Source organism: Larimichthys crocea, chromosome XVIII (assembly GCF_000972845.2).
Source record: "Larimichthys crocea isolate SSNF chromosome XVIII, L_crocea_2.0, whole genome shotgun sequence".
NCBI lineage: Eukaryota > Metazoa > Chordata > Actinopteri > Sciaenidae > Larimichthys > Larimichthys crocea.
In genome coordinates this window covers 10,901,074-10,920,021 of record NC_040028.1, presented here as the reverse complement: position 1 = coordinate 10,920,021, position 18,948 = coordinate 10,901,074, and the positions used below count along the sequence as shown (strand labels likewise).

General features: G+C 43.0%; 1 protein-coding gene across 1 annotated transcript; it reads left to right on the top strand.

Moving 5' to 3' along the window:
- The first annotated feature begins 1,457 nt into the window (after nt 1-1,457).
- On the top strand, nt 1,458-18,702 carry LOC104928947 (matrix-remodeling-associated protein 5). Its single transcript, XM_019267030.2, has 12 exons — nt 1,458-1,751; nt 2,387-2,613; nt 2,786-2,915; nt 4,539-4,780; nt 5,434-5,585; nt 6,533-10,182; nt 11,258-11,399; nt 12,101-12,236; nt 12,576-13,799; nt 13,939-14,146; nt 14,828-15,049; nt 15,187-18,702. Exons 2-12 carry the CDS (start codon nt 2,426-2,428, stop codon nt 17,332-17,334), a joined length of 8,442 nt encoding a protein of 2,813 aa, XP_019122575.2. The 5' UTR covers nt 1,458-1,751; nt 2,387-2,425; the 3' UTR covers nt 17,335-18,702.
- Nucleotides 18,703-18,948: the final 246 nt, after the last annotated feature.

Here is an 18,948-nt window from a genome sequence, read left to right as displayed (position 1 = left end):
TTCAAGATTAATTTTACAATCCATTATGCAGGCAGCTGATGTGAGATTTCAGAACAGTCCTCCTCAGTGGTGACCCTATTCTCACATCTGCTGCTGCGTGCTCTCTAACACTGCCGCCCCCCCACGGACAGCAGAAAACACACTTTCAGTTTTACTGGGACATTCAGCTCATGTATGAACAGACCAAAGCTGAGATTATCCTGTATATTAAACCGACGGGAATGTTCAGATTTTCTATGCAAACAAACCAGTGTAATGTGTAAAGGCCTGCTGACTCCCCCCACTCGCTTGTTTCACATACTTACATACAAAGGCAGGCCTTTAAAGGATGGTGGGTGGGGGGTTACTGTGCTTACAGGAGACAACAGCTGAGGAGCATCAGTCTATTTTTGTTCTCCTTCATTTAAGCCTCTCAGAAGGAGGTGTGATCATTACAGGGTGCTTGAGAATCTGAGATCACACGAAAGAGAGGACAATCCCTTATTTAGCTGCCCTAACACACATTTCAGGAGACCTGTCTGGAGCAATGTACTAGATGAGTCCAGTATTTGTTCAATCTGGGCTTCATTGTCCTGCAGTCCCTTAAACTGAATGAGGCCAAATGAGCATGGAATGGAGAAGAAGCCTAAAACATGTTTATACTATACAAACACATATCAGTCCATGGACCAAACCTTGTGAGGTTAATGCTGTGTTTTGTCTGTTATGTTTTACCTTAAATATCATAAATATGCAGCCTAGGATCACATAGCTACCTTTGATAACACAGGGGTCATGTCCCCTGAGGATGATCTGAGGAGGGTGACATAAGACTAAATAAGTCTATAAATCCTCAAATTGGTTGTTTTTATTTAAGCAATAGGATTTAGTAGTTCACAAGAATTTCATCCTGGCAGTGTGAAAAAGCCAATGACACAACTTTTGGACGTTAATGTGGGGAAGAAAATATATAATGGAACAGTTAAATGAATCAATAAATGAGAAAAAAAAGTGTTCCTGGAGGGGGTGTGGTGGGACACAACTGCAGTTTTTCAAAACTCCTTGCTAAGGCCCTTCTGCAGCTTTGCACCATATGTAAGAAAAAAAAAGTTGAAAAATTGGGTTAGGATACATATAACAGAGAAGTTATAAAAGGAGCATAATTGAGACAGATGGTGTAAGATGAGCTGTAGCACATCAGGAAGATGTCTTCCACTTCTGTGGCCTACACGGAGTGCGTAATGATTTGAGTGGAGCAGCTTGTTACCTCTGTGTTTCCAATCCAGAAAGCCCCTCCTTGGACAAACCCCTCTGCCTGAGCGTCACTCAAAGTTCACTCCAGTCCAGTCCCTTTCCTTAAACTCAAATACACACTCACACACACACACACACATCCACTGTCATCCTCACAAACGCACATACACGCACATTCACGCAGCGCCAGACGCGTTTGCAAATAGCCCGCCTGCCGCTTCCAGTGCTACTTTTTTCTTTTCTGGAGACGCACAAGAAGACCTGTTGGATGTTATTAAAAGCATTTTGCTGTAGTGCGGACTTGACAAAAGTCTTACATACTTACGCTTTTTTTTTTCTCTCGCTCTAATGTGACAACTTTTCTTCTTAATTCAACAGTCTCGAAGTTTATGGGTGAATAAACTAGTTAATTGCATATCACATTTCCGAACCGAGCAGTTGGATAAAAATCAGAATTTGATGCGTAAAATGAATAATTCCGTGAAATAACTCATTCCTCCGGACCAAAGGATTTCAAGGTATGTTCTTATAAACCATGACTATGCATTTGAATAATCTATTCATCTTGGAAGCTTCTTGTGTGTAATTTACTTTAATTTTAGCTTTACGTTTGAAACGCTTCTCGCAGCCCTCGCTCTACATTTGGTTTGATGGATTTGAATGGTTTAAATGCGCATTTGTGCGCTTGTGTGAGACGAGATAAAAGAGAGAGGAAGAAATGGAGAGTTAGGGGTGGTGGGGCGGAGGGAGTAGAAGAGTTTCTGTCTCCTCTTCTCTCCCTTTTTTATTGTTGGATCCTCCTGCGCTTTTCCGCGTTCACTTAGATTTATGTGGTGATATGTGTCATTCAATTAACCTACCGTGCATGGCCAAATGCGCAAATATATGTTTTGTTTGAGACAGGTGCAATGTGACCCTGTGGCTTCAGCGTGGGTCTTAGGAAAGAGTGTGTCATGTGTTTAACAGATTGCAAATCCCCTTGAGTCAAATTTGTGTTTTGGGGGGGTGTATGAATAAAATTGTCTACTGGTGTGTGAGAGGCAGAGAGAGAGAGACAGAGAGAGAGAGACAGAGAGACTCCCATTTTAATTTAGGGACATGTCATACACTTTGTTCTCCATCAGCCTTGACTCCCTTTTTTTCCCTTTGGCAGTGATAATCACAGAGCTGTTTCTCCCATTGTGGAGTGAAGATGTTTCGGCGTGTGTGTTTGCTGCTGGCAGTGCTGACTCTCCTGATGCTGACACTCCTGGTGCCCATGGGCCAGGCATGTCCCAGGAGCTGTAACTGCTACCAGGCCAGTGAAGTCCACTGTACCTTTCGCTCCCTGCTCACAATACCTCTTGGTCTGCCTGCACACACACGGCGTATAAACTTAGGGTAAGCATGAATGCATGAAAACACACACACACAAATAAGATTCTGAGATTTAGGATTTGATTCACCTTGCAAACACACCCACAGATGTCAAATTGAGTATTATTAAATCATGAGCTAAGACAGAGATAATACTATTTGTTGACTTATTGACGTGTTGTCTGTGCTCCAAAAGGTTCAACAGCATCAGCGGGTTTCATGACAGTTCCCTGGCTGGGCTAAAGAAGGTGGAGCTTCTAATGCTTCACAGCAATGACCTCCATCATCTTCCAGACGGAGCATTCAGAGATATGAAATCACTACAGGTAAACAGGAAGAGGATGCACTAAACCCATCAATATTACACTATAGGAATGCAAAGAGAGGGAGTTCCATACGAAATGAAACTCAAGGATAATTGTTTAGTAGGACAAGTGACAAAATGATGCATAGACAACATTTGGAGTGCAGATTATCCTGCAGATGCCTGTGCTGATTCTGTGCTGATGCTGATTTACTACAGCAGACCTGTCTACCAGACAGCTAACGATGGCCAACATTGAAAATGTCCTGAGCTGTCCTTTGCCAAACTAAACTATCAGTGCTGGATTATAAATCATGTTGCTGTTAATGGGGACAGCAAACCAGTGTTTCCTCACATATTTAACCTCTGAGTCTTCGGAGATGAAGGTTTTTGCAGGACACAGATGTGAAATCAAACCTGGAGCAACTCTTCACGAACTTCACTTTAATCCCTCTCCAGTCTCAGTCATGGGAGGACCATGCAGGGACGTCTGCACTGTTTCACATGTGCTTTGTTTCACAAAGCTCAGCTATTAAACTTTATACATGTCTAGCACTTGTCGTTTACAGCCTAGCTTCCTAACTATGAGAGATGGATATACTTAAACTGTTTGACAGACCAGATTTCAGTTTTTAACAACATGAGTAATGCAGGGATTAACAAGATATATTCTATTTGTCAGAAGGGTTTGGTATAATTTAGAGAGGATGCCACATTGATAAATGTGCCTAAATCTTGCAGTCATACTGTTAAAAACAAATGGATTTATAAAAGGATCAATTGTTTGATCTGTGAATCCAGTATACAAATGAATATAACAGTTTACATGATTCTGTTTACATTTTTCTAATTTCTCTACAACAAATGCATAATTTACAAGTCATCGTTCTTTTCGCTGCTCAGTGACAGGAAACACCCTGGACATTTTAGCAGCAACCTAAGGGCAGAGTTAGCAGTCCGTGGGGAAGTGATATTACTCAACAAGCAATTGTTCCCTTCATCTCTCAGGCAGATGCTGATATATTTGCCATTGTGTGATAATAGGATCCATATTTCTATGTGCTGACATCTTCACGTGCTAGATCTGTCAGCAGCTGAAACTCTTCCAGTTAAGTAGCATCCCCGGAGAACAGATTTATCACAAACCTCACCGAAACACGACTCGACAAGCAGGTTTTCATGGTGCGTCTCCCTTAAAATCTGGTGGGTTCTTCACACATGGCTAGAATAGCAATAGATCCCCGAGATACTTCTGAGGATAAAGGGCTTAATTCCATATCTGAAAAGTTGAAGACCCCCAGAGCTAGAATACGCTTTTATTTTTCCCTACCTGATAAACTCACACTGGGGATATATCATCTGGTCAGAGCTATGGGCTATTCTCTCAGTGCGACTGTGTGCTGCTGAAGTATTTCCTCATATCTTTACACACAGAGTGCATCAAGTGGTTTTTGCTTACAAAGAATTTTTCTCTCAAGTCTTCATCCGCATTCCAGCTCCCCTTATTCTGTATCATTTGTCATGAATTCAATTTACAAGCATCTGGTGTCCAGTGATAGGCTTATGATCGACGTGCTTTGCTCATCATCCTTGATGTGTATTATTTGATTGCTTTTCTAATCCAGCCTTCCTTCCGCCCCCACAGATATTAAAGCTAAGCTATAACAAGCTGAGAGAGATCTCTTCATCTCTGACCTTCTCCGGCCTGACCTCACTGCTGCGTCTGTACTTGGATCACAACCTCCTCCAGCACATCCATCCCCGGGCCCTGCTCCAGCTGCCTAGCCTCAGGCTGCTACGTCTGCAAGGAAACAGGCTGCATCAGCTGCACCCTCACGCTTTGTGTACACTGTCCCTCCTGAATACATATTACTTTTCTACACTCAGGTGAGCTTTAACACTTAAAGCACATAATTATAACCATAGGTGGGGAAGTTTTGAAACATTTTGAAAGTTTAGTTTTCAGCAGTCAGCATATATATTGTAGCCTGCTGGCTACACCCTGCTGGTACTTCTTGAAGTAGGATAGCAAGTTGTCTACAAAGTCAGTTACTGCTAGATTGGATCCCAAACACATTCAACTAGATTTGCAGTTTTTCTTAAACTGAAAATGTGTCTCGAAAGCTTAAAGAATACATTTGAACTGAGTTCATTTAGGACTAAGAATAGCAAAGATGGTAATGGCTGAAATTCCCATTCATATCTGGTAATTGACTCCTCAAAGAAACCAATAGCTTGATGGACATTCCCATTATTGATATTTAAACCTCTCATGCTAGAGCTATATCACTGTCTCTTTAGTCTTTTTCTGGTCCAGTTGTGTTGCTACTGCAGAGGAAAAACTTGGTTTTCAACATGAGGGTGATGAAAAAGATAAAAATGATGGATGATTTTCTTTCCCCTAACCTGTCACCTCTGCCCACTCCCACTCTTATCATCCATCCCTCTATTCCACTATGACTTTGATTCAACCTCTGTGCTCTCCCTCCCCCTCTTCATCTCAATCTTTTCTTTTTTTTACTCTGATTTCCCTCCTGTAGACACCTAGACTTGTCCAACAACACTCTAACTACTCTGCCCAGAGAGACCTTAGTGACAGCACCTCTGCTGGAGACTCTTGTGCTGCAGGCTAATCCATGGAGCTGTGACTGTAGAATGAACTGGTTCCTCACTTGGAGTCTGTCTCATCCAGGTGACTGGTCTGAAATATTATTTATTTTCACTTGTTGTTCTGTCTTCCACATGCAAACGCTTTATGTGGTGATCATTTGTTGTGGCTTTGAGGCAGTTTAATTCAGTCAGAGATGTAGATATGAGATGGCTAATGCAACATGTAGGTTGCTTCAGTGAAAATAGATTAAAAAAAGGATTGGGAAACACAACATGGATTTATTGGTCTGTAAGCAATCCATCCAGATAATAGAAAGATGGGATTTTTGGCCTTTTGAAGCTTTATTTTGATAAAGACAGCTGAAGAGTGACAGGAATGTGGGGAGAGAGAGATGGGGAATGATATGTGGGAAGGAGCCACAGGTCGGATTCGAACCCTGGGCTGCCGCAGCAAGGACTGAGCCTTCGCACATGGGATGGCTGCTCTACCAACTGAGCTAAACACCACCCCGATAAACGTACTTTCTAATGCATCTGGTTTTGTTATCTTGATGCCTCTGACATCTCTCCACCTGCTTTTCATCACATACTCTCTCTGTTCTGCACATTTTCTGTATTTCTTCCAGTCTGCCTTATGGCTGTTATTGAGATGTGAAAGAAGGTTGGACCGTGAAATGTGTCTCATTGATATGCCAGACTTAACCTGCCATGACTAATCCATGATGACAGCATTGATGTGTGCAGACGGTTGAAATATAGGCTAATGATTGCTGTGTAACAATGAAGTGATGCACACTTATGATTTATGAGTAAACAAAGTAACATAATTAGTAAGAGATATACAGGGTAATGAATGAAGAATGAAAAAGAGTTGGCATAACTAATACATGACACCACAAATATGTGCAGACAGCTGAAATGTGCATTAATATGTTTGCATAGTTGTCATGATGTAATACTGTTGATATGCCAAAGATGATAAGGCAGCTTTTAATGACATAACCTTCTCTGTTTCTCTCTTTCAATTAGGTTTAATGAAATGTCCCGGTGGCCCTCAGTGTCCAATTTGCAGCTCGCCCAATTCCCTTCAAGGTCTGGGCTTGCTTGAGCAGACTGACCTATCATGCACCTCACCAGTCATCCCCTCCCCAGGAAGAGATACACCTTTGGAGACCGAAATCAGTGAAATCCAATCAAGTGAATCCTTCAGAGAGCCTTTAGGCTCTGCATTTCTGGGTCTGTCTGATCACCAGGGGAACAGCGTTGATCTGAGTTGCAACATCACTTACTCTTCAGAGTCCAAGGATATTGCTCCTCCGCCAGATCTTTCCCTGTCCTCCCCTTCTCCTCTCCCCCTCGCTCTGTCACTCTCTCTGGATTGCCCTGTGGAAAGAGAGAGCTATGAGAAACTTTGGAGGATCCTAGCTTACTACAGTGAGACTGCAGTTCGTCTGGATAGGGAAATTATGCTGAGCAAAGCCCCAGGATTGGCCTACCGGTACAAGCAGGCAGCAGAGACAGATGGATATTATCACACTGGAGTCAAAGCTTCTGTAAAAATCAGACCACAATGGTTGCTACAGCCAGCTATTAGCATTCAGCTAAACAGAGCACAGTCTAACGGACACAAAGTTCAACTAATATACTCAACAAGAGTTTCTGCTCGTCCTGATCCTGCTTCTCATCCCTCAATGACATCCCCTGCCTCTCACCCATGGGTGCTGATTTCAACTAATCACACTACCACAGCACTGGTAGCAGCAGCAGGCAGTAAAGTGGAGTTACCCTGCCCTATTTTAAGTTCTGGTAACCCCAAAGTACAATGGATTCTCCCAGATGGATACAAGCAGATCTCCCCTTCCAACAGTCTAGATGGTAGGCCATGGGCTTCACCCTCTGGTTTACTTCTACACAAAGTGCAGCTCTCAGATGCTGGTATCTACTACTGCGTAGCTCGGGCAGGCAGAGATGTAGATGTTCTCCCCATTCGACTGGCAGTAGAAGAGTCCTCAATTCCACCTTCAGGAGAACAAGTAGGACTTTCTGTCACCGGAACAGTTGGGGAACCCATCAGTCTGTCCTGCAACGCTTCTGGTTCACCAGTGCCTCGTATGAGTTGGCTGTTACCAGATGGAAATATAGTACGACAAGGATTAGCTGTGTCAGGTATCACGATACAATCAAATGGGAGTCTCACATTGCCTAATCCTTCTCAGAGGGATGCTGGTCATTATCGCTGCATTGTGCTCAACCAATATGGTAGTGACTCTCTGTTCTTGCAGCTGGAATTACAGTCTCGACACCCCCCTCAGTTTAGGACTTCTTCTTTTCCCAGAGGGCCGCAGTCAGCTGCTGGTCGGTCAACCCAGATACGAGCTCCGTTACTACATCAGGTGGTGGAAGGATCTGGTAATGAAGAGGAAGACGAAGAAGAAGAAGAGAGAACTCATATTAGCAATAGGAAACGTCCAAGACCTCTCCAACCTTCTCCAAACAGACGTTATCCAATTGGTAAACCCAGAAGACGTGGGCCAATGAGAGAAGGCTCCCTGAGAAAAGAAGGAGGACCTGTATCATCCACTGACCAGAGAAGAAACCGTTTTGAGAACAGACGGAGAGTTACTGCAAACAAACAAAGGATAGATCCGCAGAAATGGGCTGACATCCTGGCTAAGATACGACAAAAGACTGCTAACACTAATAACAACCAGCCCATTGCAGCAGGAAAGCCCACAGCTAAATCAGTGGGAAGAGGCCAAGGCAGAGAAAGACAGGAGGGAGATGATGATGCAGAAATAGTTAGAGCTGAGGGAGCAGGGGTGGAAGCAGAAACTGAAGGGTCATCTGTTGATAACGCTGATCTGCAAGAGGAAGACCTACAGCCCATTCACCCTGTTCACCCAGGAATGCAAACACACAGAGAGACAAAATCAGACACTGACACAGACACAGAGATAAAGAAAGGGCCAGTGAGATCAGAACAAACACATATGGATATGGAAAACGAGACAGAGACACACATACAGAGGGAGAAAGCAGGTCCACAGACTGTGACTGTGACAAACCCAGAAATACAGAGAGAAGCAGTCACGTCTAAGCCAATCTCAGGAACAAATGAAATTCTCTCAGAACCAGGTGAAGGAGATGAGAGAGAAGCAAACCCCAGCCGATCTAGAGTGAGGCCCCAGAAACCCCGACAGGGATTATTCCCTAATTTGGTTCCAAACTCTCAGCATCAAAGTCCTTGGAACTCTCGCAGAAGGATCGGACAGCGAAGACGAATCATTAACAGGCCCAGGGGGCGACCTTTGTCCCCACCCCGACCTCTGCCAGGCCCTATGAACCCCAAGTCACCAACTACGACACCTGAAACAACCACCGATAAAATTGATATGTCATTACTGGTGTCAACCACCACATCTCCAGCTATTTTCTTGACACACAGTGACCATATTAGTAACACTCTTAGTATCACCACTTCAAAATCCTCCCCCTCATTGACTCCCTCTTCCTCCTCTCTCACTTCATTATCCTCCTCTCACACAAAAACACATATAGACATGATGACTCACTCAGTCACCATCCCAGACACGGCAGAGTCCACTGCCTTCACCACCACGCCGACACCAGCACCCACTCAGTCTGATGCTGCGACTGCACAGACACATGTGCCAGACACCCACTCCAGGGCACATACACATGGCATACAGACACACACAAAAACGCACACAGCCTTAGGCAAACATGTTGATAGACCCCCAAGCAAACACAGTGAAGAGCTGGAGAGGAATTTGTTGGATGTACCATATGTGTTCCACTCCTCCACCTCTCTGTCGCCCACTCTGTCCTCCATTGCTTCCTCCACAGTCCCCAGTGCTACTACTACTGCAAAAACCACAACAACTCCTTCAGCTGTTCTCAAGAGCACTCATTCTGCTAGTTCTGCTGGAAGCACTAGAAGTACCTCTACTACTATTGTTAATGAGGGCACACTTTCCACAACAACTACAATTACTCCTATAACTACAAGTCCCATCACATCTACTGCAACTACCATTATTAGTCCAACATCTACCACTACCAAAAGTACTACACCTACTGTTACCTCTACTACAACAACCACAACTCCTATTTTTACATCTACTACTCCCACTACTATTACTTCTTCAACTAGTCCTTCAACTACTTTCACAACTACTGCTGCTACAAGTACTACAATTCCATCCAAAGCTATTCCTACAACTCCTAACCCCACTACTACTACTACTACTACTACTACTACTACTTCAACTAGACCTTCTTCTACTTTGACTACAACTACTACTGCTGCTACTATCACTACAATTCCATTAAAAGCTATTCCCACTACTACTACTGCTACAACTACTACTCCTACCAGCACCATCTCAGTCAAAATATCTCCAACTACTACAAGGGCAGCTATACCCAGTGCATCTTCTACTACTACCACAACAACGACATCAACAAGTACCACAGCATCACATAGGGAGAGGCCAAGTGCTGGCCAAGCTGTCCCCAGAGGGAGACCTGTTTCTGGTGCTCCAAACCAGAGTCGACCCCCGATTGACTGGAAGAACCCTGGAGCTAATACTATTCCCGATTCACACAGCAGCAGGACACAGAGGCCCCCCTCTCCTTCATTCCCTATCACACCTGGGGTGAGTAAAAATCAATTCAAATAACATAGTATTGCTATTTTGTGGATACTTTTACCCAAAATGGATCATAAACCAAGCAAATACATTACAGCCAAGCTAGGACTTTATTTGTCCATTTAATTGCTAATTTATTTAATGATTTCCTATTTTTCTGTTCCTTGCTTTCATTCATTCGTTCAATTAGTCATTTATTTAAGTGTACTCTTAAATGTAGTTTGCAGTTCATAAATAAAGCTATTTTCCTTTGTTGTCAGCTACGTGGAGCTCAAATTAACATGTCTTTTCAAAGTGAATGCCGGCCCAGAAAAAATAACAGCACAGACACACAAACACGAGTTTGCATTAGTGTGCAAACCCTTGGGCAAAAGCTTAGCAGAAATCCACAGCAGATCTGAAAAAGTCTAATCTGTATCCACATGACCTGCTATTAAACCTGAAGGATGTTTATGAAAATTCTTCAGTTACATGGTTTCCAGATATAAAGAAGAAACTGAAAATGTATGTTCCATAATCAAAAACATCAGGTGTTTTGAGAGCCTAATCCTAAGGGATCTGAAATAATCAGTTAACGTAACTCATTTTTAGAGCATTGTTGGCAGGCTACCAATTAATCTAAATCTGTTATCACAGTGATGTTGAATTTGTGATCATTCCACAACAATACTTAAAAAACAATTTTAAAAAAGTACAAAACGTTTTACAAAAACTTACTGCAGTGTGCTTTTTTTTTTAGCACTAATGAATCATGTTGAGTTTTGAGTGTTGATTACATTCTGCAATAATGTGGATCTAGTTATTTTTTTATTTGTTTTTTGCTCTTAGACAGTTCTAATTTTTCATCCATTGCAGCTATAATGTACTGAGGTTGTTCTCGTGCAAGCTTTCCAATCACATGCTATTTAGTTGAAAAATTAAACTTCAACAAGACCAACACAATCCTGCAAAATTCCAAGTTTAGTGGAGTCATGCTTTCAGATGTCCTCTAGTTGTAACTATTTTTAGTCATTAGGTAATTAATTCTGTTATTCATTACTTTATCAGCCACTAAAATTTGTTTTCTAAATCTTTTTCATAGGCCCCAGTTAGGAGATTCAGACCAAGGATTGCAGACCCACACATCAGGACGGTGTCATTCCCAGCTGAGAGCACTGCCAGACTAGCTTGTGAAGCTCAAGGAGAGCCGAAGCCCTCCATCACATGGACCAAGGTCGCCACAGGTACACAGAGTGTAGCTGATGCAAAGATTTATTGAGCGTACACAAGTGCACACTTAAATGCATGAATGTACAAATCAGGGTTCAGATTTAGCTTCCATTGACATTTATGTTAAATATCCAACTAGAGGCCTGTCAAATCTGGACTAATGTAAAAACAAAACTTTCCAGATTACTCAGTAAACCTCTGGAACAGTCTCCAGGCCTATATTTTTAAATATGGTGGGAAACATAGGATTTAACATTTATATGCTGAAACTACAAACTGTACATTTAAAGAATACACAAAGGCTTGTATTTACATTCTGAGGTCACACATTTAAAAGGAACTCAGTCTCAGCTTTAGTATGTACTATAACTGAGTGAATATGAACACATTTTACACTGATGAAATAACCCATTAACACCCAGTATTACGCACTGGCATGCACACAATGGGCTTTTCTCTCACTTGCCATGTGGGAAAAACATATTGCAAGAAAGTAATGGAACATTTTGTGCAATGCATCACTGACTTTACTTCACGCTGTGCCACTCGGCATGTCCCTGATTCTCCTTTTCTCTTTCTCTTACTCATTCTCTAACTTTCTTTCCCAATTTGTCTCTGCTTTCCCCGCTCTGTCTCTTCACTGCTGCTCTTTTCTCTCTCTTGCTGTCTGTCTATCTGTCTCTCTGTCTGTCTGTTTTCCTTCACTCTCTCTCAGGAGCAGTGATGTCACTCCACTCCAGGGCTCAGCGTTTTGAGGTCTTGCCAAACGGCACCCTTCTTATTCAGAATGTTCAGCTGCAGGACAGGGGCACATACATCTGCAGTGCACACAGCTTTCTGGGTCGTGACAGGTGAGACCAGTGATACCAGTTATGAATATATTCACATTATATATTTAGTTGGAATGACCATGGGACACAATATAGGCCCAAGGCACAGTGCAATTTAATTAGTATTATGTATGTTGTGTTGATATTTTCATGTGCAAACATATTTACATACCTACTGGATTTAACATTTTTATGCAAATCTCTCGTTTGAATTGGGTATTCATGCCTCTGGCTGTTTCCTAAATATCTAATATGACACTCTAGGCTTGTTTTAAATATTTTAAATCTATATTTAAAAGTGCTAAAAATGTATTTATGTTTCTATATTGAGTATATGTGTGCTTTTCTTTTGCATGATAGATTACTAACCACCCTAGAAGTGTGGACCCGCCCCCCTCGGATGCAGCTGGCCAGCTACAGAGAAGCTACTATTCATCAGGGTGGAGAGGTGCACTTGGAGTGCCAGGCGGATGGTGTCCCCACCCCTCTCCTCTCATGGGTTCTACCTGATCGTTCAGTCCTGACCTCCACTGCCCGCTCCACCAGTCGCATCACTATGGACACAAATGGAACCCTCCATATCCTACAGCCTTTACCTAGTGACAGAGGAGTGTATCGCTGTGTGGCCTCCAACTCAGCAGGTGCTGCCAGTGCCTCTGTTCGTGTACATGTGTCCTCGTTGCCCCCGGTAATACAGCAACACAAAGAGCAGCACCTGCTCATGTCTCCAGGGATGCCTGTTTACGCTCAATGTTCTGCCCGAGGTGCCCCACCACCAACTCTCCGCTGGCGAATCCCAGATGGGACTCTCGTTCGACCATCCCAGTTTCTCCATGGTAACCTTTTTGTCTTGCCTAATGGGACACTGCACATTCGAAAAGTTGGGCCTAAGGACACTGGAAATTACGAATGTACAGCAAGTAATGCTGTTGGATCCGATAAGAGAACAGTGAGGGTTGAAATTAAAGGGGGAGCAGAAGGAGACAGAAGACAGGGAGGAGCAAGAAATGAAGAGGCAAAAGAAGTCCCTACTGAAAAAACATCTTCTCAATCTTCACTCAATAAAAACAAAACTTTGTCCATTCCCAGCCACCCCTCAAATCCATTCAACTCGCCTAGACTCTCCCCTCCATCGCCCTTTGATAGATCTAGGACCTTGCCGATCACGCCCAGCTCTTCTCGCTCATCTTCTCACCAACTCAATCACAGTAACTCCCTCACTCCTAAAATCAATGAAATAATCACTGCTTCCCCCACACACTTGACCACCATCAACAAAACAAAACCCTCCCCTCTCTCTCCACCTCCCACAGGGCCTACAAATAACACCAAAGTCTCACCCAGCATTGTAAATAACGCAAGAGTTACTTCTTCTTCCTCTACTGACAAAAGCAGAGCCTCAGCTGTTTTGCATCCCTCACCTCTCTCACCTTTCAGTAAAGCACGTATTGTCTCTACATCACCCTCCATCACTACTGTCCACTATGGAGGGCTTTTGCAGCTACACTGCTCTGTGATTGGCAACCCATCGCCCATCATCATTTGGAGAACTGCCAGCAGGAAACTGGTGGACATGCACTTCAGGTAGAGGGGATGTTGGTTTGTGTGTGATTACTTAAACATTTGTTGTATAATTATGTATTTTAGTAATCATGTTTGTATTATATGACACTCTATATGGCTATAATTTTGTGATCTATGTCTGTCTGCATTTGAATTTCAGTTTTGACCGACGTCTGAAGGTGCATCCTAATGGGACGCTGTCAGTCCAGGCAGTAACAGAGAAGGATGCTGGAGACTACCTCTGTATCGCACGCAACAAGGTCGCAGATGATTACCGCCTCCTGCGTGTCTCTGTGGCTACCAAGCCTGCCAAGATTGAGCCCAGGCAGCCGCTCAATCAGATGGTGTTGTTTGGCAAACCACTGAAGGTAAGCTATGAGGAATTATATATCCAATCCACTCTCTGCTTAAGTCCAAATAACAGTTGGTATTTTCGCTTAATCTATTCATATGTTATGCCATTTTTCTACCTTACCCATGCATTTCATCTTCTGCTTCTTTCATCACCTACACTGTTGAGATTTTAGAGCCTTGTTTTTGTTGAGGCAATAATATGTGATAGTGTCTTCTATCACTGGATGGTGTGCCAAAAAACTTCTACAGCTTCAAGCTGTGTCTTTGGTTGTTTTTTGATCAAAAAGTGCTTCACATTTTTAGACTCAAAAAGAAAAGAAAGACCTGTCAGGTCTGTTATGAATCATCAACAGTGGGCTTCAGGGGATAGTACTTCAGACATGAATATTTAACAGCCCAGTGAAAAATAATGTCAGGCAGGGTGAAATGCAGGAAAGCGGAAAGAGTATTATTATTGTGCCTTTAATTTTAAATTTCGTTTAAACATTTATGAGGTTTAAATTGTATTTTTTTAATGCATCTAAATTGGTGGTTGCTTAGCTGGTGAATGTCGATACAGTCTTAAAAAAAAAAACCCTAAACATACTGTGTATAACTCCTCCTGACAAAAAGAAGCTCTCAGAAGTTCAGTTTTATTCAAAATAAACGGCACAAACACCTTTAAATGATAGTAATAATGAGCCTGTTCCCTGTAGGTGGACTGTCAGGCATCAGGACTGCCTGACCCAGCTGTCCATTGGAGCCTACCAGATGGAACCATGGTGAACAGCGTTTTGCAGGGAGAAGGTAGAGGAGGACGAGCACGGAGGCTAACTGTGTTTGACAATGGGACTTTATTGGTTCCAGCAGTGGGTATGGGAGAAGAAGGAGAGTATACATGTTATGCTGAGAATCAAGGAGGCCAAGACACCATGAAGGTAATAAAAAAAAAGAATATTCATCTAGTTTAGTATTTTTTTATTTACAATTTCAATCAAAATGTTGTTTAGTTATGCCTTAATGCAATTTAATTCAATCATTAATTTGATCTTTCTTTCAAATTCAAAACTTTAAGGTCAAAGTAAAGGTCATGATGACATCTCCACCAACCTTCACTCATGGCGGAAGCTATCACATCGTTAAAGTACGTCAGGGGGCAACCGCCACAATTCGCTGCCATGCCACAGGAGATCCTGCGCCAACAGTGACATGGTTTTCCCCGACACACCGTGTCATCCCACGAAGTTTGGGATCTGGATCGTATTCTGAGCGGGTAGTGGCGGTTTCAGATGGAACTCTGGAGGTGCGCCTGGCTCAAACAACTGATACAGGAAACTATACATGCCGAGCAAGCAACTCAGTTGGAGAGAGGAGCATGATGGTGGGTCTGGAGGTGGAGCCACCTAACTATGACCTGAGTCGCCAGGTGGGAGGAAGAGGCTGGAGTACTAGCAGTGAGCCCGGTGCTGGTCATAGCAGTAGATCAGGGGTCAACATTAATAATGCAGGGATAATCCAGAATAGACTGACCAATGGAGTCACGAGCAAACTTGGTGGCAATAACAGCAGCAATGATGGGTATAGTACCAATAATGGCAGGATAAAAAACATTGTACCAAACACTGGCATTAATGTAGCAACCAGTGGCTCTGATTCTGCCCTTAGGAGTGATAGTCAAAATGGATTCAACAGGCCTGTCAGTGGAGTTACAACTCAACTTAGTAGCAGTGTCGTGGTGGGCAGGAATATAGGCATTAAAGCAGATAACACTGAAATAAATAGAAATGGACCCGGCATTGTGAGTAGCAGTAACAGCACAGTTAGAGGAGATCTAGAAAAGAATCCTGGGGCAAATAATAATGAAGTAATTGCAGGAAAGGCTAGTAATGGTGCTAACACTGGTATTTCTAGAAATGTTGGATTTTTAAGCAGCAGTGTGTCGAATATCGGAGCTGGTACTGGCACAGTTAGAGGAAATGCGTTCAGTGGGAGCAGCAATATAGGAGTGACCAATGGTAACAGAAACAGAGGTGGTTCAAGTAGTACTGCTATAGCTGCTGGTAATACTGGGACTATAAACTCTGCTAACACAGTTGTGGGTGTGGTAACGACAGTAAAGCAGCGAGTGGTGAAAGGCCAAACTGTTCTCTTACCATGCCCCTCCCAAGGCTCCCCTCCACCCCGTGTGTCCTGGCTTCTGTCTGGTAATGGCGTGTTGCCAGCACCTTACTATGGTAGCCGGCTTACTGTGCACAGAAACGGCTCCTTGGAGCTGAGAGGTGTGCGGGTGACTGATGGTGGGACCTTAGTTTGTGTAGTTAGAGGTGAGAGAGGAGAGACGAGGATACAGGTTGAGCTGGAGGTCTCTGAGCCACAACAGGAAGCCAAATCTCCACACAGGGGAGCTGTGGAAGGACCTGTGAAGGAAAGTGGTTTAATTGAGGTCTCTCGCTCAGGAGCTTCACTAGATTCAGCTCAAACCTTAAGCTCCAGGCCAGTGTTGCCCGAGAAGCTTAATCCAAGAGTCACAGTTACTCAAAAGCCTCTACACAGAGGGCCGTCTTTACTTGCTGCACCTCATCCAGCTGGCCCTCCACCCCGCTCAACTGGCTCTGCCTCACAGCCAGCAGTAAACACCAAAACAGCTCCGTTGGTAAGCATCATTAACGGAGAGACCCTACGCCTGTCTTGCCCTGCATCTCAAACACATGGAAACACCCAGGGCTCTCTCATTTGGACCATGCCCAGTGGCAAAGTACTGTCCCGAGGTGAGAGTAGTGACGCTGGCCAGTATCTAGTTCAACAGGATGGAACACTAACAGTGCAACACGCCTCCGTGTTTGACCGCGGCGCCTACACCTGCAGATCCACCAGTAACGACTCCTCTTCGGTTTCAGTTGTCACGGTTCCCGTCATCGTTATTGCCTACCCACCACGCATCACAACAGGCCCATCCCCGGTGACCTACACACGACCTGGGGTTGCTGTGGAGTTGCCATGCCTGACCATAGCAACACCCCGGGCGACGGTTACCTGGGAAACACCAGACCTGACACAGCTGAGGGTGATGGGTCAGGCTCGTATCTATGGGAACCGCTACCTTAGTCCTCAGGGTTCCTTGGTGATACAGAATCCGACAAGTAGGGATACAGGATTTTACAGATGCACCGCCAAAAATGTAATAGGAGTGGACACCAAGTCCACCTACCTGCATGTTATATAATCAAATACACACACACGCAAGCATGCAGCAGAAAAACAGAGACTCTACCAGTCTTCTGTACTGGTGAATGAACTCCATGCTCTTAACACTATGTGTCCCACATGCCCAAAGGAACTGCAAGGCTCTGTGCAGGAGATACTGTTGAATCTCGGAAAAGATACTACAAATATACAGGTATATGTCTCATGTATGTATTTTTAATTTGTGACTTTATTTGTTTTTCTAGTTTTTAATACTGTAATGTTTGTTTTTTATATCAGGAGTGGTGAGATTTTCTGCAGACACAGCGTCACACATGTTTCTCTGCAAAAACACATGCACAGTATGGTTGTCTTATGAAGCTGGTGGTTCACCTCTTGTGCCTTGTTCTCTGTCTAAATGGCCTAAAACATATTTTGAAGTAAGGACAGAGGAAGTCAAATACACAGCATGTTTTTACATGCTACAACACTGGTTTTGTTTCCTTGCCCAGTGTTGATATTTAGGTCTGGGCAATATGGACAAAAAATAATATTGCACTCCAAAAACATGATTTTGTCAAAATAAAACATGTTGCTGATGCTAAAAGACAAGCATGCTTCACTAGGCTTGATTGCTTTATTTCATAATTGTATGCATCCACTAACACTGAGCAGGTTAACATACAGCATTGTATTGACTGTGTCACTGAATATTATAGACACAACACAAAGAAGCTTTTTGTTCCTCTCAGCTGTCTACAGGCACATACATGTTCATTTTTAAAAAATAATATTTGGATTAAAAACTACAAACTCGATATTTACCTTATTAACTATTAAAATACTTTTTTGCATTTTTTATTGATAAACTACATATTAAGAGGTTGGATTTTGTTGCTGATATGCGTAAGTAGCAAATAGTAATGTAAATTGTCAGCCTTGTTTTCATACACATTACATTAAATCTGTAGCTGACATGATGATAGAGGCCTTCAGCATTTTGGTCCACCCAAACACCAGCTTCTTCAAGACGTTTTAAACCTGTTTTTCTCATGACTTATGTCAAATATTGTCGTATCACAGTCAACTGTATCTCATACTCTCGCAGCTTTATTGGGGCAGACTGAGATACAGTACAAATCTTTGCAATAATTTTGATTGTATGAATGTGTGTGTGGTTCAACAGTCTGCCCTAAGCTTGCGCACAAAGCCAGAAGCTCATAGTTATCATGTTATATGTTTCCCTCTCACTTTTGATGTTTTCATTTTGTCTTTAAATTATTTGTCTTGTAAAGACCCCAGCGTTTTGTCATAAAGGAAGAAATTATTAAATATTATGATGTATTGTATGTCTCACTAGTCACAATGAATGCTTGCTATATTTTTAACGGCTTCATTTTATAAATAAAGATGGAAAATAATTGGAAAAGTCTACAGTTGTGTTCAGAAATATGGCACAGATGCAGAGTGTGTGCCTGTGTGAGTGTGCATGGAGTGAGACTGAGAAAAGAAAACACCTAGTGGGAGTGCAAGAGCGAAGAAGGACACTTTTCTCTCAGTATATTATGAGAACAGCAACTCTTTATCCCCAGCTCAGCTGTCAAATCAGGAAATGGGGTCTTAACAGTAGATGAGACACATGTTGATGACATCA

What these genes read in the sequence shown, in the direction of transcription:
- LOC104928947 (XM_019267030.2), top strand. Translation starts at nt 2,426, where the DNA reads ATGTTTCGGCGTGTGTGTTTGCTGCTGGCAGTGCTGACTCTCCTGATG. An exon ending in TTGGAGTCTGTCTCATCCAG is followed by an intron (nt 5,586 to 6,532) that starts GTGACTGGTCTG and finishes TCTTTCAATTAG; the next exon opens with GTTTAATGAAATGTCCCGGT. An exon ending in GAGGCCAAGACACCATGAAG is followed by an intron (nt 15,050 to 15,186) that starts GTAATAAAAAAA and finishes CAAAACTTTAAG; the next exon opens with GTCAAAGTAAAGGTCATGAT.